This window comes from Rhagoletis pomonella, unplaced genomic scaffold (genome assembly GCF_013731165.1).
Source record: "Rhagoletis pomonella isolate Grant_MI unplaced genomic scaffold, Rhpom_1.0 Rhpom_scaffold_01024, whole genome shotgun sequence".
Lineage (NCBI taxonomy): Eukaryota > Metazoa > Arthropoda > Insecta > Diptera > Tephritidae > Rhagoletis > Rhagoletis pomonella.
This window is the reverse complement of record NW_023459578.1, coordinates 27,929-51,467: the sequence shown is the minus strand read 5'-3', so window position 1 is coordinate 51,467 and position 23,539 is coordinate 27,929. Positions and strand designations below refer to the sequence as shown.

The 23,539-nt window shown below is 32.8% G+C and overlaps 1 protein-coding gene across 1 annotated transcript; it reads right to left on the bottom strand.

The window, feature by feature from the left end:
• Window positions 1-8,177: 8,177 nt before the first annotated feature.
• On the bottom strand, window positions 8,178-20,436 carry LOC118751829 (lutropin-choriogonadotropic hormone receptor-like; the record flags this gene model as incomplete). The annotated part of the gene is made up of 4 exons (XM_036486645.1): window positions 20,361-20,436; window positions 11,762-11,837; window positions 8,554-8,671; window positions 8,178-8,482 (listed from the first exon to the last, which is right to left on the bottom strand). Coding segments are annotated over exons 1-4 (575 nt in total), but the record flags the coding sequence as incomplete, so codon positions are not given.
• Between the last annotated feature and the right edge of the window lie 3,103 nt (window positions 20,437-23,539).

Genomic DNA, 23,539 nt, shown 5'->3' with positions numbered 1-23,539 from the left:
GAAGTCGGCTAAAAATGTTCTTCAAATTCAAAGCTTCGATATTTTGGGAATTTTTTGAAGTTCCTATTAGGAGTGAAAATTTGATTGGTATGGCTTTACTTAAAGCGTGAAAAATATTTATATAAAGCAATAATACGAAAATTTTAATTTGAAAAACATCGTGGATGTTGAAAAAAAATAAACATGTGAAAACTTGAATGAGTCACTGTTAGGGATGTCAAAATATGAGGAAAATTGTGATCCCGGGATTTCGGGATATTTATTCAGTAATAAAAAAATAGATCCCGGGATTCACATTAAGGCATAACTTTTATTTATATGAGAAAAATTCAATATCTGAAAGCATTTAAACATACCATAAAATAAAGCTATTTAAAATTTACGATAAACTGATTGTAAAACTAACTTATTTATTAAATCAGACAAATCTAAAAGTAATACTTTTTTAAATTGTATTTAAAAAACTATGTGATTGAGGAACGCGCACATCACAAATAACGATGTACATAAATACCAGGTACATTTAAGAGAAATGATTAATACAAAAATTTACCAAAAATATACAAAAACAAATTCTCTAAACATGTTTACTTTGCTCCATACAGAAATGGCGATTTTGTTTGCGATTAACTTGAAATTTTGAGGGTGAACGAGCCAAATGGACCTCAGATTCGAATTCACCGGGTCGAAATACATGCCGGTAGGTGGGTCGGTCTGGTTAGAAGCACATACCCCTTTTTTGTGCCGTTGTTGTTATTATTGCAATTAAAACGTGTACGTAAGAGCATCGAAGTATTTAAAGCGAAACTTTCTAATCTTGACCTGAACTTGTTACATACGAAACCCGCTTATGAAAGACATCTTTCGGCCTCAACACTTTTAGGTAGTCATAAGCCATTTGAAGTTAATGACTCCTATCTCCTCCACTACAAAATATTTGAACTTCCTTTACCAGCTTTCTCCATTGAGTAGATTGATTTAAGAAATTATGTAACTTTTTTTCTAAAACTCTCTGTTTCGTTTACATTAGCGACGCTTCCCTGTAGGGAAAACACGAACTAGTGAACCAAATTTCTAGTTCGCCAAAAACGAACCAGTCCGATAGTAACTAGTCCCGCTCTCCCTTTTTTTAAGAAAAGACAAATTAATTTTTTTTATGCAATCCAGCACAGCTACCTTAATACAGTCAGTCAATAAAGTTTAGGTACAACGAATTTTTTACAATACGGGCAACTATTTTTTAAATATTTTTTTCGTTTTCGGTAATTTTTTATAAAAACTATGGTCAATTCTACAACAAAATCCCAAAAAATCAGAGTTCCAAACCTTGAACAAAATTTCATTAAAATAATTCACTTTCTATTTACGCTCTTTACAAAAAGTTGAGTTTACAGTTTTTTAGCCCTTTCAATTATAGTATAATGAAGTGCAAGTATGAGGAAGTTAGGACTTACCAAACAATAAAAAAAAAATTGCTAACTGTCAATGGTAAGTCCTAGCTACCTCAAACTTGCACTTTGTTATACTAAAATTGAATGGGCTAAAAAACTGCGTACTTAACTTTTTTCTAAAGAGTATAAATTGCAATATTTGGATGGAAATTTGCGGAGTTTTCTTTAATTTTACATAATGTTTAGAACTCCGATTTTTGTGGTTTTTGGTGTATAGCTAACCATATTTTTATAAAAAATTAGGGAAAAATAAATTTAAAAAATAGTTGCCGGTATTGTAAAAGCTTCGCTGTACTTAAACTTTATTGACTGACTGTATATCTTATTTAAGTACGGCAAAAACTCTCGAAGCACTTCATATACATATAAGCTTAAAAAGAACTGAATTTACTTAAAAATCAATATGCTTAAATTTAGACAAGTAAGATAAAGAGAACTAATATTTTTACTTTTAAGCAGAACGCACTTTTGTTTTTTACTTACTACTTAAGTTTAATACTACTACTACTACTACTAATGTGGTTTATAAGTTTTAAATAAATGCGTTTAAACATTTGTGATGGTATTGTCCTTCCTTCAACCGATCGTATTTAATATAAAAGGGAAATGTTTCAACAAGCCTGATTAGAAATATATATCTAAGGAGGTTGGGAACTACATATAAAAAATGGATGCAGATCGAACTAGATCTCATCAGTCGAATTAGGAACTGGTTTGGAACTAAAGAAAAGGGGATGCAGAACGAACTAGATCTCATCTGCCGAATTTGGAACTGGTTCGGAACTATAGAAAAAGGGATGCAAAACGAACTAGATCTTATCTGTCGAATTTAGAACTGGTTCGGAACTAGAGCCAAAGGGATGCAACGGGGGACAATTGACACTTCCTAGGACATCGCAATGTTAAATTCGCCAGTCGCGAGCATGCAAAAGAGAATTAACGCGTACTAGTCATGGTTCCAGACGCACTAGAACCGAACCAGTTCCGCACTATTTCATTTCCCTACAGGGTTTGAGTACATTCATTTAAATATTCTTCAAAAAAGGCTCAGGCTGCAATTTAAAAGTACAGTTTCGAGCTTTTTATTAATTGCAGTCAAGACGGCATATTACAAAAATCGTAAACAAGTTCTTACTCTCAATTCGATATTTCGAATATTTCGGGATCCCGGGATTATTCATTTATTTTATTTAACCCTGCTTATAAACTGTATGATTTTAGCAGGCTTTGCAATAGTTACATTTCAGTTTACATGTTTGAGAGTTACATAATTATTGGGAAATGTATTAAAAGTGGAAGTACTTAACAAAGCATTAAAAAAAAATAGTTTCAATAGTTTACACAATTTATTCATTTAATATGTTGGCTCTGAATCGCAAACAGTTAACAACATAAAGGTACACATCATGACTGTAAACAGGTAGTAGTCCCTAAAAGAATAATAGATTGGGCACTTGAAGAGCAAATGCTCTAGGCTTTCCATTTTATCTGAATTGCACTGCGTACATAAAACATTTGGATATATTTTATAAACCAAGCCTTTGATACAAAACCTTATGTTGTACTTCGTCGACAGGCGAACTTGAGCAATCATTTTACTCATGTAGAAGTTTTTCCTAAAGAGAAGATATGGGGCCACACTTTCGTCGAATGATTGGAACAGCTTAGTAAAATTTTAAAAGAGGCAGTGATCGTCGCTCTAAAGCTTTCCAGGCATGAGAGCTCAGCGTCTCCCATATATGAGATAAACCAATTTTGTTTAGGAAATGGTTGAATTGTATTACCTAGTTGTATTCAGGTTGCGCATTTGTGTTTAAATGATAATAGACCAGTCTAAGGAAGTAGAGAGATTATATATTTCCAACCCATTTTGAATAATTTATAATCGAGTTTCAGAGTACCTGTCTCTAATCTAAGTTGTGCATTAGGCATACTCTTTGGTTAAGCAAGAATTTTCTTGTAAAATGGCGACTGAACAATCTCCAGTTGATACGTGTATCTCAATCCCCAGGTTGCGGAAACAACGCTATTAAAGAGTTTGACCCTCCCATCCCAAGGGTCAGCCTTACATCGATGCAGTGTTTGCAAAGCTGTTTCCACTTTTTATCGCAGCGTCGGAAGCCGCTTTCCCCAGCGTGGAGCATAAAAAGGTAACACCAAAATATTTGTATGTTTTGACAATGTCGATTTTTTGATGTCCACCCTTCCTAAAGTGTACAATTTTGGTCTTATTAGTGTTCACTTTTAAAAAATTCTTTGTGCAGTAATTATCTAAAGCCTTTTGTATTTTACGTAGTCTTACTGGAGAGTTGGCGAGTGCGACCGCATCATACACAAATAATAGAAGGAGTAAGTCAGTTTTTCCGTCGATATTTATTCCCTCTATACTTTCATTTTGCAGCTCATCTTCAAAATCTGAGATAAACAGCAAAAACAAAAGAGGGCTAAAGATTTCCCCTTGTAAAACTCCCTCCATTACAGCAATGCTTTGTGAAGTAATATCTTCTTGTCTTATCACAAACGATGCACGCTCGTTAAGAGATTTTACCAAGTGTGTAAAGCTGACACTCACGCCTTTTGCATATAGTTTCTGCCACAGTAGATCATAATTAATTGCGTCGAACGCTCGGCGAAAATCGATAAATAAGGCAAAAAAGAAGATTTATTTTGCCTCATATGAATCTGTAAGGCTGACTGCAGAACGAAAGTATTGTCAATGCAGCTTCATTTGTTTTGAGATTCTGGGATTACATAGTTTTCGTCAGCCCAATTAGTTAATTGCTGCGCAAGAATCTGTGTAAAAATTTTTGAAATTGTAGTACTCAGTGCGATAACTCTGTGGTTCAATGGATTTGGATCTCCGCTCTTATAAGACAGTACTAAGAGCGATTGTGATCAAGACTCCATACGATAGGATAATATTAAATAATGAGTGCAAATAGTATATGCCTTCATCAGGGAGACATTTATAAAATTCTCCCCCAACCATGTCCCGAACTGGAGCTTTGTTATTTTGCAGGCTTTGATTGCAAATTTGATTTCTGAGAGCGACATCTCGACGTCTAGTGTTTCATCAAACGTTCCAAAAAAGATAGATCTCGTAGTATACGCCGTGGGTAAATTTCGCAATAAAATTGTTCCCATTCAACTAGCGGAATAGGGTTTGTAATTGGATGCTTTTTGTTGCATTCTCAGATGACACTCTAAAACTCTTTTGTATTTTTTACATTGTTTTTGACAGTTATATCGTATGAGTTTTTTTTTAGCTACTTAGCAACTTTTTATACTCTATTTTTAAGTTTATATATGTAATTCGATTTATGCTCATTACTAAACGATGAATTTTTGCACAGCCTGAGTGCCTTTCTCAGCTCACGTTTATTGCTAAGCAACTCTTGATCAAGCCAGACATTTTTGAAGTGGCTTGATGATTTCCCTGATGTGTTTTTTAACATATTTATTTTTTGAGCTGACCTTTTTATTGATTCTGTCAGGTTTGAATATTGGGTTTAAACTGAAGCATTAATAATGTCGCATTGAGAAAGACAATCCTCCCCACTCTGAAATGTAATAAATTGTGGTGCTATGTAGCGTCCCATTTCAATATTAGTTATTTGTATTTTCTCTTAGACTATGTTCAAACAGGCACCTAATTGGCAATTAACAACCGTTTCACCAATTTAAGCTTTAATTACCCAATTTATCATACAAAAATTGAAATTATTAAAATTATTAATTAATAATTAATGGGCAATTAATTTGTGTCAGATTCTCTATGCAACCCTGCTAGGTATGTTAAATTTTTTAATTGGAGGTATGTTTATTGAACAAAGAGCAATCAGCTGTTTGTTTCTGTCCTTATTTTACAGCTGATATTCCATCAAGGATGGAAAATTTAATTATAAAATTGTACCTAATGTACGGAAAGATTTATATAAAAGTAGATAGATGTACCTAAAAAGTAAATATGTATTTCTATATAAAGAAAATAGGAGGATAACAATTCCCGTCGATACCACATCAACTTCTGAACTCACATTAAACAAATTTTGGCTATGAAAAGAATCTCTTCGTGCAGCGCGAGACAAAACTAAGTTGTAGGAAAGGTGAATCACTTTTCTCCCAGTTCTGTCGTTTAAAAATAAATATTTTCCATCTATCTGGCGAAATCAACTACAGTTGCGTTACTTTGACCACGTTTTTGTATCCTTTGTATGCCCCTTCACAAAGGAGGGAAGGTATTGGACCAGTTGCCCGCAACAGAAAATGCACTGAAATGTCAATAAAAATAAGAACTGATTTCCTGAGAAGTTATTTGGCTACGTTCCAAATGTACCTAAAATTGTGTTTTTGTACCGAATGCACTTTCAAACTAAATAAAGGTACGATTGTACCAAGTTTTCCATCACTGTAGGTAATCCAGCAGCTGATTTCGTATCGCTAATTGCGCAATTTAAAGCTTAATTTCTTCAGCAAATTGGCCTGTTTGAACATAGTCCTAATTCCTCCAGATTTATTTTTTGCATCACTAGGGAAATCGTCTGAGGTTACTACGTCAAATAACACTTCGACCCTTTTGATGTGAGGAATAGCCTCTACTTTTGCCCATATCAAATCTATAGCACTTTCTCCATTGCTGTTGGAAAAGGTAAAGTTTCCTGGTATGTCGCCCGGTATGCGCCCATTTAATAGAACAAGCCCATTTCTTGACATAAATTTATATACATTTTTGCCCCGAATATTAATTATTTTGTCAGAAGATATTCGTATGGTCTCTAAAATTGAGTTTGGCCCTAGAAGGAGATCGCAGCTACTTTCGCTACCAACTCGAGCGTTAAAATCACCACCAATTATGATGAGGACATTACCGTAACTATGGGAAATTTCATCTAAAACAATTCTAAAAGGTCCAGCGCTGTCTCAATGTCATAGGTCGGTGTAACATAGACAGAGCCAATTATCAATTTTTAGTAACTTAAGACTATATAATTGAAAATCCATAAGGGGGATATATCTATTGCAAATGACTTAAAACAATTGTTTACTTTATGTCGGCTACTAATTGCTTTTTGTCTGTCTTCTATATAAATGGCTAAACCAGCCAGTTTTTTAATATTTTTGAAAACCGCTTCGATTGTGACGACTGAATCGAATTCAGCTAAGACGACCATTTTACAATTTTTATCAGAAATTTTCTTTGTTGACTTGACTGCGATGTTATTGGGCAAACCAAGAAGATCTTTAGAAACTCGTTTTATTTAATGCAAGCAAATCCCGGGCTTTTATGGGCCTCAAAAACACCTGGATCCTGGGATTGGCATCCCTATTCACTGTATACGGAATTTATGGAATTTTCATAAGGGGTACTGAAAAAGGCATACAAATCGTCGCCAAATGCAATACCACGTATACGATAGTCCGAAAATTTCAAACAAGTGCAAATAAACTTATTTTCTTCTAAACTTTTGAATGGTTTTCTAACTGAACTTAATAAATATAAGCTCTACTAAAATTATTGACCATTAAATTTCCGAAAATATTTTTGTTTTTTTGTTCTCAGCCACCTCGTTCATGGCATTGCATTTGGCAGATACGAGATATTGCGCGCCAAGCATGTACATATCGTCGTTTAAAGTGCAAAACCGCGTATCAGCAAAATGCAAAACCACGTATGTGAATTGTAGAAATTATTTTCTAGAGCGTAAAAACACTGATATTTCAAAATGGTTCTCTTTTTTATAAAGCAATCCCATTTCTGGCCAGTATATTTCAGGACGAATGGATAAGGATTGAGCCAAGGGCTTGTGTGAGAAAATCCAATTTTTGGCAGCCAATGTCAGTTACACGGTTTTGCAGAATGACGATACGCGGTTTTATACTTTAAACGACGATATGTAAGTACCCAGTGGCAAAAGTAGTAATGAATTCCATGCGTGATAAATAATCGAATGTATTTCTTATGAGTCTTATGTACATCCAATTGCTGTTTAATATGTAATCAAAAAGTCCCAAAAGTGCATATTAAATCACATTCATTTCTGTATACTAGGTAATGCAAAATTGAATGCCCCACTGTTCTTAGGACATCGCCCTGGGGAAAAAATGCATTTTCGAATGTGAAAAGGGTTGTTTTACTGATAATTTTTTCAATTACTATACATTACATTTTCCCATTGGGTATATGTGTGATTCAAAATATCTAACCTAAAGTTATGGCCTTAAAAAGACCTATTAACTGAGAAGAAAATTCTTCCATTTGGAAAAATTTTTACATGTAAAAAAATGTGCTATCATCAAAACTTGTATAACTATTGAACCTTTTGAGATAATACTTTTTTCTGGGAATTTTCTTGTAGGGAATTAAATTCTCTAAAGAGAGTTCCGTTGTTACAGAAAAGTTATCAACAAAAGAATATGTTCTAGGTAAAATTTTAAATATGTTTTGTCAAGTCATTATTCATGGACAAGATCTATAGAATACGATAAGCTTATTGTTTTCATCAAAATAATGCATTCTCCATATCGCCTATAGCTTAGATATTAGAAACTGGAGGGTAACATCTTAAGAAAGGAAACCACTTATGAAAAATGCTAAGCAAAGAATCCAGAGTTTCGAGAGCAAACAGGTTAACTTATAGATTATCAAAAACTTTTCTAGAAACACTGGCCTTAACGGGGCGGGAGAAAATTAAATGACTGATATGATTTATTCATCGATTAATTTACCTGTAAAAAACTCCACTGCCTTGTGTTGGACGCATCCCGCCTCCATTAGCACTCCAAGTTTGACCATCATCGTTATTTTCAGTCTCTTTTGCTCTAAGTATCTTGTGTAAACTATCATTGATTCCGCTTTCAGTGTTCATTCCCAACCAATTAGAACTGCCATTTTCATTTACATTCTTTGAACAACGCTGCTGCCACTTATCGATTTCTTTCAATCGCTCGGCATGACGAAGTGGATCGTGGCGCGATGGAAATTCGAAAGCGCAACAGTGAAAGGAGTGTGTCAGGAAAGCTCTCTGTAAATTCTATATGTAGACATGTGAATGGAAGTCAATTAAAGTTATCTCGAAAAATAGTAGCAAAGCCACTTATTCACCTTAAAATTGTAAATGGATGGAATTGTTTTAAGTGTGTGTACGCTCTCAATACGCAATTCCTCAATGTCCTGCAATCCCACCGGAGGTAATCTTTCCAATGATGTGCTCGAAAGGTCTCTGTGTGGGAGAAAATTTAAAGATAATGCATTCATGTATATCATAGCTGCGAACTGTTATAACTGGTGTGGGTAACAGCAGTCATAATTATAATAAACAATTGATACATCAAATGAAAGGTATTATATTTTCTTTGATTCATAACTTATGGAAAACAGTGATTTTGTTTCGGCAAATGTTAAAGCTGTTTTTGATAGAATTTTTGTGCTGATTACGAATCCGGTTTTGAGAAAAACGAGGTCAAAGTGTCAAAAAATCGCGGTTTTTGCAATATTTTAGAAGGTCTTGCAAAAAAACAAAAGGTGATAGAACCTTCCACATAAAATAAAGCTACAACTCTCTGCTACAATCCCTGAAAATACCATTCCTGAACCTTGACCTGATGGTCACTAATAGTAATTTATTGAACAATATAAAAATACTGGAATACTGTGCTATTGAGAAAAAATACATTTTGCCAAAATCAGTTTTTGCTGTTAAATAAATAACTATAACACCTTAGGGTTAAAGTTCAGAGATTGTAGTCGAAAGTTCAAGCCTTAATTTGAGCCTAAGTGGAAGGCTCTATCACCTTTTTTTTTAATTGCGGGGGATACTCAAACTTCGCACAAAATCAGGCTTTGCTGTTCCATAAATGACTATAAGTGACCACCAAGGGATAGTATTTTCACGGATCGTAGTCGAGACTTCTAGCTTTAATTTCTTTGATAGAGCTTCTAAAATATTGCAAAAAACGCGATTTTTTGGAATGTTGACCTCGTTTTTCTCAAAATCTTGAGCTGATGGAAACTTTATACTCACGGATTCGTAATCAGCACAGAAAAGTCAATCAAAATCAGCTTTCACATTTTCCAAAACAAAGTTTTTTTTCCATTTTTGTTCCCTTGTGTATTTAATTCTGCATTTACATACATTACACGTTTCGAAAAATGGAAAGATTTTCGATTTAGATTTTAAAAATTATATAGGAAAACTGCTAGGAATTGTTTTACTTATTTTACAGCAAACACAGTCTCTAACGTTAGAGAAATTTGGATTTCTACATTAGATAACTAGGGTAATTCTCTAATCGTTCTCGAAACAACGCAAATTCAAATACATGTAAATAAGCAATATTCCAAATGAACGATTCATAACTATTTTGAATTATTATTTTATTGCTAATACATTTAATACAAATTTTACAAACAAAGCGTTTTATTTGATAAAGCCAAAACAGCAGTTTGAAATTCACATTCGAATCCCATTAGAGCTCAACATTAGAATTCGATTAGGGGCTTAATATTTTCTCGAGTCGAGAACTGTGCCCCATTTTTGTTGAGATCGCAATGATTATCGATAGATTTTCGAGTCGTTCTCTAACGTGTGAGATTGAAGAATGTTGCTAGTTTTCCAATCATTCTCTAATCGACAACCTACCTCAATGTATGGTGGGTTTCCTTAAACCAACATATTTACAAAAACTATAAGACATAAATGAAAAAAACCATATATAAATATAAAAGTTATTGGCGTGAGAATAAAAATATTCAGATTTGAATTGACAAAATTTTAATCAAGTTGAACAATTGACCAACACATAATCCATTTTTGTGATATCATTATTCGGTTTCCCAGCTAACAAATTATTTAGACTTATAAATGGGACAAAATAACGAAAAATATACCATATAAATAACATCGCCTGAAAATTTCAAGAAGGATAACCGTAATCAGTGGCGTAGCCAGGGGGGGGGGGGGGGGGGGGATTGGGGGGATAGATCCGCCCCCTTCGCCATTGAACTAACATTTTTTACTTTTGAATTAATAACACGATACTATTGTATCCTGATTTAATTTTTTTTTATTTCAGGCGGATCACAAATTATCTTTTAATGCACATATAAAATTATCGGTTGATGGATTATGAATTTGAATATTGAGCCTATATTAGTCTTTTCAGACCTTTTGCGAAACACACTAGGCTTTCCAGGTGATAAAACTGGTTTCGAGGTATGTGTACACATTGGTTCTGGTAGCAATAGAATATCAGACCGAAATAATACCGTAATTTTCCCAGTTTGAGATTGATGCGCTAAAACTCTACTCCCTTCTCTCTCCCGTCCATAAAAATCCGAATTCACACGGTCTGAAAATACTAGGAGCAAGCTCATTAATTTAATCAGAGCACACAGAGGTGAAAAAATAGATAGCTACGAGACATTTTAACACGTTTTTTATAAAAGTATGCCGATTACCTAATAAAAACAAGCATGTTCAAATTTCAAACTTTGTACAAAAACTATGAAAATTCAACAAAATTTCACACTTTATGGCCTATTAAATTTTAGTATAATAAACTGCCAGTGTGAATTTGGCAAAAAATAGTGCTAAGTACGGCATTTATTGATGAATTTATGGTGTCAGTTTTGGTTACGCAAAAGGCGCAAAATTTATAAAATTGGATATATATTTTCTCTATGTTTTAGCGTTATAAAATTCTTAGGTCACGATTAAAAACTTTTTTTTTTACATAATAAACGCGGTCTTGTAGCATTTTTTGTAAACACAAAACTAAAAATCCCTTGATCGAAAACGGTGCCTTTTTTCGCGTAGCGACTGGAATCTCACCATTTTGCTTAGCTCCCCATGGTGTGTTAGTGCTGCCAAATTAGAGCACAAAATCACGGGATGCTCTGATTGGCTGGATGCTGAGTCTCGTATCATATAATCCAGTGCTGGAAAAGTAGTCACAATAGTGCCATTTTTGGCATTTTCATTCACAAGGGCCTTTTTGGCACAATTCATTCAGTTTTGGCACAATCATAAATTATAGAAATTTAGCCAGTATATAACAAACAATCATATATTACTCATAGATTCGAAAAGTTAAAATTAAATTCACTTATAAATTAAAATAAGGCCCATTATATAAAATTAATAAAAATTATTCGATGTAAAGAAGAATAAGTCAAAATGTCACACTACTATTAGTGGGATTCATGAAACGTCGCAAAGTTGTTGCAAATGTCGCATTTGTTGCAAAATTTGCCACCTTGCGACACAGCTGATTATTTTTGTATGGAAACTTTCTTGCGACAAAATTGCTACATTGCCATATTATTTGAGCTGACAATCATTGGAAAGTCAAAGTCGCGAGACACATGTTTTTTATTGCCTTCGAATGCTTCAAAAAAAAAAGTATATCAGTTAAGCCTGCATCGAAATATAATTGTAAAAAATTTTCTTTATCTCTAACGCCACTTTGCCGTTTTATGAATCGCACTATTATTTCGTACATAAGTATGTATGTAGGTCCGAATAGCTATATTTCAGTGTTTTTTCCCTTCGTAATTGGAATATTGTGTTTTTTTTTTTAAGTTATTTTATGTCCTTTTTTTAAAGACAAGTACAGCTTGTATATTGTGTTATTTTACTATGATTTTACTCTAATAATTCAATGAAGTACATTAAAAATAATATTTATAAAAATACATATGCGGTTCTTAAAATGCCTATTTTTGCAGTCCATTACGCACATTTTGAAATTTTGGAATTCCATCCCTGATGTAGTCTATGTCTGTATCAGCTGTTAAAACTTGTCAAATTTTAATTGCAAAGTTTCGGTAAGTGCGTATGAGCATTGTTGCTCTCGAAAAAAGTTAAGTGCGTAAGAAGTTTAAAATAATTGTTAAAATGGATATTAGAAGTTATTTTAAACGTGAATACGAAAAAAAGTTTAATAATGGAAAGTGAAATATCGGAGATTTGTAATGAAGTGGAGCGTACAGTTTGTGGGAGTTGTGAAGCATCGACAAGCAGGAAAGAAAGCGGCAATAATATCAGTGTGTTTGTGGTAAAACGGCCTCATCTGTCGACTCAAGATAAAATAGATATTTTAGACAAATTGTGGTCGCCCGACCAGCGCATCGTGTTTCCCGTTTTGGAAAAACATGTCAAACGTGGATTAAAGTTTCAATATAATTGGCTTGCTTATTCAGGAGTGGATAAAGGAGCTTATTGCAAATTCTGTGTGGCATTTGCAAGGTCTGAAGGAGATCTTGGCATCAATTTCGGAAATTTCGTTGTATCAAAGTTTGATAATTGGAAAAAAGCGCATGAGGTAAGTAACTTGTTTACCATAAATGAAAAGCACTAAATTTCTGGTACTATTAGTCGTTAAGAGAACACGAGAAAAAGATATATCACGTAAATGCTGTAGTCGATGCCAATTCGTTTAAAATGCAAATGAGAAATACAGTGAATTCTCTTGTTAATAAAATAGATGTTAAGAGAAGAGAGCAGATCTTAGAGAATCGACGCAGAATAACTCCTATGATTGAGGCTATAATTTACTTAGGGCGGGCAGAGATGTCTTTAAGAGGTCACCGTGACATTGGCGACATTAACGTGGCCTCCGATTTCGTTTCATGCAATAAAGGTGACTTTGGTGTTGAATTATAATTTCTTGCTCAAAAATAATAATAAAATAACCTTAAAAGTAGGGTAGTAGCAATTTTAGCTTTCAGAGCCTTAGGCGATGAAGCGCCGAGGAAAGTTTTAGATAATCCCACAGGAAATGATAAATATATTTCTAGCAGCATCCAAAATGAAATTATTCTATGTTGCGATGAAATTATTTTAAAAAAGGTTGTTAGTCGAGTCAACAAAGCTCAGTGCTTCTCAATTTTAGCAGATGAAACTACAGGTATATCAACAGTTGAGCAGGTAATTCATATTATATGTTTTTACATAAGCTCACTCACTTATATCTGCGCAAAGGTGTACGCAGATATAAATGAGTGAGTGTATATTAAAGCTGAATTAGATAACTCTGATAATGTCCTTTTTGACTATTATATCATGATCATGAGACGGTTAAAAGGATAGTGTAGACAACTAGGAATGTGTTTAATATAAATAATGTTATTTGAATACTTTAGGTCTCGATCTGTCTCCGGTATGTTGATGAGACTCATGGAGGGGAAATAAGTTTGAGAGAAGACTTCCTTCGTTTTGTTGTGGCGAAATCGCTTCGTGGAAAAGATTTAGCTTTGATAATTCTAAATACACTAAAAGAATGTAATATCGATTGTCAATATCTTTTTGGTCAAGATTATGATGGGGCAAAGAATATGTCAGGCCAGTTTAACGGCGTCCAAAAATACGTTCAAGAGGAGTATCCTTTTGCTTGCTATGTGCATTGCTCAGCACACGTACTTAATTTGGCCATATCCAAAGCTAGTGTAATACCGCCAATAAGACATACTTTAGCCATCGTGGAAAAGTTGTACACATTTTTTAATACACCGAAGAGGAAATCAGTTATTTTAAGCTGCTTGGAAGCAGCAGATATAGCACCAAGCGTTAAAAGTCTTAAGATATTAAGCGTTACTAGGTGGACATCAAAATATAATGCGGTATCAGACTTCATTTCTCTAATGCCTTTTGTACATGCTGCGTTGGGTGACTTAGGCGAATGGAATGACGGATCATCAACTGATGCAATTATATTCCAACGAAGCTTGGACTTCGAATTCATTATAACCATTAATATAATAGGCGATATGTTCTCCTACATTCTGCCTTTGTGTAATAAACTCCGACAAATACAGATAGATGTAGCGCTTGTAGTGGATTTGGCAAATGACTTAGTGGCGCAGCTACGACGTATTCGTTCCCGCGAACATTACTTTGAAAAATTGTTCAGAACTTGTGAAAAATATGCAAACGACATGGATATTGAAATCAAAAAGAACCGATACAAATCTAGTCAAAATCTGCAAGCATGTAACTTAGCTGATTATTTCAAGATTTCTGTTTTTTATCCATTTATTGATCATATAATAATGGAAATAGATACTCGATTCGTTTCGCTTCGATTTTTTCAACAGACCAGAGTGAAGAAAATGACACAAATATATTTAAGCTTGCTGAGTTTTATGAACCACTTATTGAAAGCTCAAATATAGTAGCCGAAACTAATTTATGGAGAACGTTCTTAAAGCGGCAGAATCTTTCGCCAAAAACTGCACTTGATGCACTACAGAACTGCGATAAAACGTCATTCAATAACTTATACAAGTTGCTAAAAATTTGTGCCACTCTCCCCGTTTCCACTTCAACAGCATAACGCACCTTTTCAACTCTAAAGAGGTTAAAAACTTATCTACGTATCTCTACTGGACAGGTAATTAAAATATTGATATGTACATTGTGCTTTACAATTGAGAAGTCCACTTGCAAACAGCGTTATGTGATTTTATAAAAGTAGGCCATAAATTAAAAAAAACGTCTCCGACAACAAGTACCATCCGAACTTTTTTATTACCTGAAAATTTTGATAAACAAGAGCCTAGTAACATTAAAAAAAAAATTCCAGTATCTTTTACATAGCTAGCTTTTTTAGCTTTTCGCGTTCTCTCCTTCAGGAAGATTGGTTTGCTTCTTTTTTGCGACCTCTTCCATTAGGCACCGAAACTACCACGTTTTCTTGAAGTTTTTTAAGTTCATACGAAGAGGAGACTTTTGAAAGTGTATAAATAAATATTATAGCGACTTTTGCAAGAGTAGTTAACATTTCAGAATATAGAAACATTTTTCATTCTGCTGTTAGTGGATATGAAACCAGAGAATGTTAATGTAATGAGAAGGAGAAAATATTAATGTTAAATTTTTTTAGTACTACTAAATTCTGAAAGGTTAGAGAACCGGGAGTTCACCAAAATAAATATTTGATGCGAGAGTTCACCAAACTAAATTTTTTACCACAGAAAGAGATGAAATTTTTCACCTTTTTGCTTTGCTCTTGCGATATACCGTTAGGCTAAAATGAAAATTGGCTATTTTTAGATTTTTATAAGAAAAGCGGAGAAATGGTAAAAAAATACCAAAAATGTAATTGGGCTATTTCTAGATTTTGTTAAAAGTAGAAATGCGCAAAAATTGTAAAAAAATGGGGAAGTCAACTAACGTCCAAAGTTGTCAAAACGAAAAAATCTTGTAAGCGCGCGGTTGTCGTTTTATGAAAAGTGAATTTTGAAGTGTTAATTGAAAAGTCACACACTTTTCAATTAACACTTCATGTAAATATTAAAAAAAAATTAAATTAATTAAAAAAATATATGATTGTACATTTGTGGCAAAGATCAGAGTTTCTGACTGGAAACTCCTGGCATCAAGCCTTTTATTCATTCATTTAATCATTACTTTATTTTTTTTTGCTTAAAAATAATAATTAGTTATAGGTAATTATTATTAAAAATTTCGGGACTTATTCCTTTTATTAAAGTGTCGCTACCTCAGAAAATGATATTTTGAGTTTTTTGAATAATCATTACTCTTAAGTGAAAAAATAAAAATCATAAAATAACCACTATTTTTTATCAAAAAAATAAAAATCGTTTATTAAAAATTTTTATTTCGAGGGAAATCTATGAAATCTTTATTGGTTGAACTCGAAAAATAAAACATTACAAATTCCAGTAGAAAATATGTCGATTATAACTTGTTGATTTTTTGGTTAAAATTTAAGAAATTATGATTATTTTCCGTCCCTGTTTATAACTATGAACTGCACATTTTTATGATATAAAAAAATCAAATTAAATAAAATATAATAAGGTAAAATAAACGAATAACATAAAATAGAATAATTAAATAAAAAAAAAATAAAAAATAAAATTAACTAACAATATGAAATAATCAAATTAAATTAGATAAACTAATAAAATAAAATAATGATATTAAATTAAACTAATAAAATAAAATTATCAAATTAAATTAAATAAACTAGTAAAATAAAATAAAACAAATAAACTAATAAAATTAAATTAAATTAAATTAAAAAATAGTAATAAAATGAAATAACATTTAGTAAAATTATATTGAATAAACTTTTTAAATAAATAAACTCTTTTTTTATTTCGGGATTTTTTAAATCCCATAATTTAAGTTTTTTATATATTTTTTTCTGTTCTTCTTATGTAATTTAAAATTTTTAAAATGGTTTATTTGCACTTTTTTCATATCATTATAATGAGTTTAATTCTTTTGATTATGGTTCATAACATACTTATGATTAAATAAAGGCATATTAATAAAAAAAATTATAAAAGAAAACCTGATTTTTGATAAAATTTTGATAGGTTTTGGTAGGTTTTTTTTTGTCAATTTCGTGTGTTCGTATAAGCAAAAATTACAAGTACGCACATATATCCTTTGGTACGTAGATGTAGATATGTCAACAAAAAAGAAAAAATATTTGAATTCATAGTTGCATTTTGAAGGGTACATGTAGCTTGTAAGATGCCCATCATTCAAGATGTGCTGTAGCATAGTTGGTAGAGGCGAAGCGATGGTGATGCTTTACCGATACGGTATGAGTTCGAGTCCGACTAGATGCGCTGGTTTTTTATATACTTATAAAATGAAATAAAATATTAATTTGTGATCAAAATTGATTTTTTGGCTTTTCTGCGCATTGTGAAATAGTTGAAGAAGAGGAAGAATTCTGGGCAAGGCGGGGGAAACGAATGTGAAGGGATTCTGCGCACTTGTCGGCATTGTTGCCCGTTTTCTGTAACGCGCAGAAAAAATATTTTGTTATGATAACTGAAGTGCGCGAAGGGAAGGGGGATTTTGTACACTGTTGCGACTTTTCCGATCGGCGCGGTGGTTGACAAAATTTGAGATTTTTAGATTTTGTGAACGCCGCGACGAAAATCAACTTGTGGACGGCTCATGTTTGTAGCGGGGCAAGTGTGCGAGGTGCGCGCGAGTTTTGAATGGAAGTTTTTGCTTTTATGAATGAATTTCATGCTCGTTAGAGGCGGGAGTTCGGGGAAAAGTAAACGTGGCGTCTGTATGTTTCTAGTTGTAGTATTTGTATGTATGTGCAGAAGTATTTCGTTTTGATATTTGTAGATTTTTGTTAAGTGATTAGAAGTGATTAATTATTTATGATTATGCGCATTTGCATACATATGCACGCATGCGCGTTGTTAATATGTGCAGACATAGGTACTTATGCATGGGCGTATGTATGTACATATACACTTTTATTTTTCAATCATATGTATTTTAATTTTGAATTTTATTTGTTCATATTTGCTTGTGGAGATATCTGCCACTTATAATTTTTTTATCCTATTTTTAAATAAAACAATATATATCAGCAATTATTCAGCTTTATAATTAATCAGTTTTCTGATTAATAAAATTAATTCGATTCTGATTTAATAACATATAAATAATCGATAAATTATTAACTTTGATTAATCAAAAATTATTATTCTTTGATAAATTACATAATTATGTTTCTATTAATCAGCTTTTTCTTTCAATTGATTTACTGCACATCCCTATTACATATATGATATGGGCGATTCCACCGTCACGGGTGCGACATTTATACAGAAAAATTCTCCTTTCTGGTTTAAATTTAAGTAATAGTACTCAACAATTCTACATTTTGATAAAGCTACACCTAATCGACTATTTTATGAGTTATTACAAAATACGAAGAAAATTCCAGCTTACTTGTATATGAAAAAAATCTGTGTCATTTCTTCTGTTACGGGTCGGGCAAGAAAAAAAGAACCTGCTTTTTGGAGCAGATATATTTTACGGAAACTCTGCGAATTTCTTTCACTTTTCTGTGTGAACTTGGTGTCTTATAATAAAACAAAGAACCTCAAATACAAACAAAGTAAAAACTACAACAAAAATTATTGCTTTATTATAAAAAAAAAATCCGAAACTCCTCTGTCACGGGTGGGACAACGTTTGTTTTTATATGGAAGGGAGCTTTTAGTGTGGCCCATAGATAGATTAAGCTCTCGCCTAATTTAATATTTAGGACTATTTTACAAAAAGCAGATGATATATATTTTTTTTTACCAAACACTTGAATTATGAATCGCAAATTACTTACCTTTTACTTTGTTGCAAAAAAAAATTCTAATTATATATGAATAGTCCACTTGCCAACAGCGTTATGTGATCTTATGATAGTAAGCTATAAATTAAAAAAAAGAACGACTATGACAACAAATAACATCTGAATTGAATCTTGTTTTTATTACCTGAAAATTCAGATAAATAACAGCTTAATAACATTATAACATAGCACAACGTAAAATAACATAACATTAACAATCCATGCAACCCAAATCAGTTTTCAGTGTATAAATAAATATGATAACGACTTTTGTAAGAGTAGTTAATATTTGATGCTATTTTTTCAGAATAAAAAAAGATTTTGCACTGGGTTTTTAGTGGACATGAAACTACTTTAAATACTGGTACGTTACCTACCAAAAGATAAAAATCGAAAAAATTTACATAGCGCACTTTGCTACTCATATGTAGCTATAAATGAATGATGGATCAGTGGTACCAGATTGAGGGAGATTTCCCTATTTGAGGGATATTTTGCATCAAAAATTATTAAAAGGGAAAAAGGGACATTTCATATAAATAAGGGATTTTCTTTTGACGCAGTTATTGTTGCATAATTGATCAAAATTCACGAATATTCGACATTCGACTTAATTCATCGTTCTGAAGATGTGATGTGGAGTGAAATGGTATATAATTGTTAAAAAATATAAGGATAATTTCGAAAATTTTCTTACGTTAAAGCGTGAGTGAGCAAAAAAATGAAAGTGAAAAATTGAATGAGTGAAAAAAATGCAGGAAAAGGGGTTTTTTCTTAACAGCGGTCGGCCCTCGGCAGGCAATGGCAAACCTCCGAGTGTATTCCTGCCATGAAAAACAGCTTCTCATAAAAATACACTCGCCATTCGGAGTCGGCGTAAAACTGTAGGTCCCTCCCCTTTGTGTGACCACATCAAGGGGACCGCCACAAATTGGAGGAAAAGCACATATGTGTAAGCGCCAAACTATTATTATTATTTTATATGAATTTTACTTCTTTACTACTGAAACATGTATATGTTTAAATTCGTTGGGAATTTTGTGGGATAAATTTTCAAGATGTGGGTAATTGAGGGATTTTTTCCCCATTTTCGTGGGATTTTTAACAGAGAATGTCTGGCATCACTGTGATGGATTTGCTTATGCAAAAATACTTATATACGTACTTATGTCCATTTCGCTAGCTTAGATTGAAAAGTTTCCAAGTCCACTTTTTATGAAAACTCATATTTTGATACAGGAGGCTAGAGAAATTAAAAATGTATTGTATCGAAAAGGATGGAGGTATTTCGTATTATTTATTCTCGTTTAAATTCAATGAAAGGAAAATTTTCCAAAAGTCCAAAAGAAGCACCGAAAATCCGATAATCCCAAAATACATAGCATGAAATCTTTGAATACAGTTCGAATCCCTATATGATGTTTTGCTTTCCTTTAAACAGCCAAAATGTTGTATTCAAAGTTTTGCGAAATGCTTGAAGAAATTGGCTATAAGAATTTATTTGTTTCCTCTCCTGTAACATTTCTAAAATAGGACTTAGCAACTTTTCACTCTAAGCTAGCGATATATGTTTTAATAAACAATAATGAAAATAAGATTTTATTAATAAAAAAATATCACCCTATCCACTGGTTTTTGAATCAGCGCAAAAAATTGCAAAAAACCAAGCTGCATTTTTGCAGCAAACGCCACAGTACTCATAAGCTGACGGCGTAAATTTGCAAATATATATCACCAACGGCAGCTAATTTATGTAAATTTGCCACAAACCTCTCACTTCACCATAGAATATGGTAGTTAAAATTGGTGTGGCGAACTCCTTGATCTCAGTGGTGAACTCTCGCATCTCAGATCTTCTAATTAGTACTTGAAAAAATGTTACTTAACATTTGCGCCTTCTCATTAAATTAACATTCTCTGATGAAACCCACCAAAAACTAAAAATCGAAAAAATTTAATAGCGCACTTTGCAAGTGGACTACTCAATTGTTGAATATGCTATCTTATTTGTCCCTTCTTTTTATACAATTAAGGAGCGGCTAAATGGTTTAACGATGTTAGCGGTACATAATGATGTGCCGATTACAGCACAAGAAGTTATTGAAAAAATGTGTGCTAAGCAACGAAGATTAAAAATCGCTTTATAAGTAATAAGATTTAGTAGACTTGTACATAAATAAATGTAAATATGTACGCGTAAATATAAAAATATGGAGATACTAGCTTATACCCGCGGGTTTCACTTTTATACAAATAGGAAAAATAATTTAATGATGTTAGAGTTAAGGTATTTAGGCCGTTTAAAACTATGAAATTATAAAATCTCCTCTCTCCTCCCTCTAAGTTTACCTTAAAAGGTTTCCAGGTATACGACGCGTGAACGTGAAACCTTCTTGGAGGTGCCACGGCGAGTTCTAATATTTCCAACTCAAATTTGGTAACCTGGCCTTGATAAAATACCACTTCTCATTACTGTAGCAAATTCCTCAAGAGAGCTTTAGATTATATTGTCGAACCCGGCTCTCCCTTTTCCATTTAATGCAATTGATTCTGTCTTCCACAAACACTTCCAGGGATATGTGGCAAGAAAAAGTCAATTTGTACAGGAAGTGCCACGCCCATTTTGCTTATAACCCAATCTTCTTCCATGAATTTAGAATTGATTTTACATACCCTAGTACCAAGTCCCAGTACTTTACCATGAACATCTCTGGAGATATGCAGTATAAAACAATAAATTTGTACGGGAGGTACCATGTCCCCTTTTCGAATAACACAAATTCTTCTCTATGAGTATGGAATTAATTTTGTATACACATTTCGGTGCCAAGTTCCAGTCCTCTGCAATAAACACCTGCAGAGATATGCAGCATAGAAAAATCAATTTGCTTGGGAGTTGCCACACCACCTTTTCCAATAACTCTCATTTTTCTCCATGAGTATGGTATTAGTTTCACATACATACATGCATACATATGTATTTCCATACCAAGCTAGAGTGCTTTACCCCAAACATTTGAAGAGATATGCAATATGAAACTTTCAGTCAGTATGGGAGGTGCTACGCCTCTTTTCCAAAAACGTCCATTTTTCTCCGTGAATATGAACATGATTTCACACAGTGTTGGCAAACTGTTAATCTGATTAACGATTAAAAATTAACGATTAAAATGTTAATCGCCTTTGACGATTAAAATTAATTAGTCGTAATCAACTGTACGATTAATGATAACATTTTTTTAATCGTTAATCGCTGGCTGCGATTACGTTTAATTAATTTAAAACATTAATCGTTAATCCAATTAAAAATAAAATCTGATTAATTTGTCTAGTTTGTCCGAGTTTGAAACCAAACACCAGTTATAGTAATTATTTTTTGTTTTACGCTTATAAAAAGCATGTAATATAAAAAAATAATAATTATTGTTATTAGTAATACATAAACTGGGAACTTTTACAAACCTAGTTTGTAAAACGTTTGTTGGTATACATATATCTTAATGAAAATGCACACCAAATTGCTTAGATTGATGAGGAAACCTGACTTAGCCATACTGGATTAATTGCTTTGTGTGCACAGGAAAATTCCAGCATAACTTAATCACCAAACCTACTTGATCAAACTAAGAGTTAATGATTAAAAATTAATTTTTTAATCGAGGTTACGGTTAACTGTTTAGTCGGATTAAAATTAATCATGATTAACTGTAATCAGATTGAATTTAATCGATTTAACTAACTAATTAAAACATCAATCGATTAATGCCAACATTGATTTCACATACATATCACTATACCAAGTTTCAGTTACATACAGAGATATGTATGTAATATGAAAATTCCAATTTGTATGGGAGGGGCCTTGAGTTATCGGACTTACTTTCAGTCTAAGACCATCCTTCCGAAATCCGTAGTAAGTGTACTAAATTCCGTTCTGATCGGAAAACCGGTTAAGGAAGTAGCCTATTTTTCAATCCAGGTCATAAAATATCTTTGAGCAAAATTTAATTTTCAAACAGGAGGCAATTCTTAAAAAAGTAGCCTATTTTCCAGTCTAGGTCATAAGCTATCTGTGTGCATACTTTCATGCAAATTATTTCAGTCATTTCCACGTATTAATTTAATTAAAGTTTCCTAATACGTGATAACTCTTAAAATGGTAGCCTATTTTCCAACATAGGTCATAAGCTATCTCTGTGCGAAATGTCATGCAAATCTGTTCAGTCGTTTCCGCGTATTAATTTAATTAAAACTTTTTTTAACAGGTGGCAACTCTTCCAAAAAATTTGCCTATTTTCCACTGTAGGTCATAAGCTATCTGCTTGCAAAATTTGATGCAAAACCGTTCAGTCTTTTCCACGTATTAATTGAATTAACCTTTTTTGGCAGGTGGTAACTCTTAAAACAGTGGCCTATTTTTCAACCTAGCTCATAAGCTATCTGTGTGAAAACTTCCATGCAAATCAGTTCACTCATTTCCGCGTATTAATTAAATTAAACATTTCTAACAGGTGACAACTCTTAAAAAAGTAGCCTACTTTCTAACCTAGGTCATAAGCTATCTATGTGCAAAATTTCATGCAAATCCGTTTAGTCGTTTCCGCGTATTAATTTAATTAAACTTTTTTAACAGGTGGCAGCTCTTCCAAAAAATTAGCCTATTTTCCACTGTAGGTCATAAGCTATCTGCTTGCAAAGTTTCATGCAAATCCATTCAGTCATTTCCGCGTATTAATTTAATGAAACTTTTTTAACAGGTGGCAACTCTTAAGAAAAGTAGCCTATTTTCCAATCTGGGCCATAAGCTATCTGTGTGCAAATTTTCATGCAAATCCATTCAGTCATTTCCGCGTATTAATTTAATGAAACTTTTTTAACAGGTGGCAACTCTTAAGAAAAGTAGCCTATTTTCCAATCTGGGTCATAAGCTATCTGTGTGCAAATTTTCA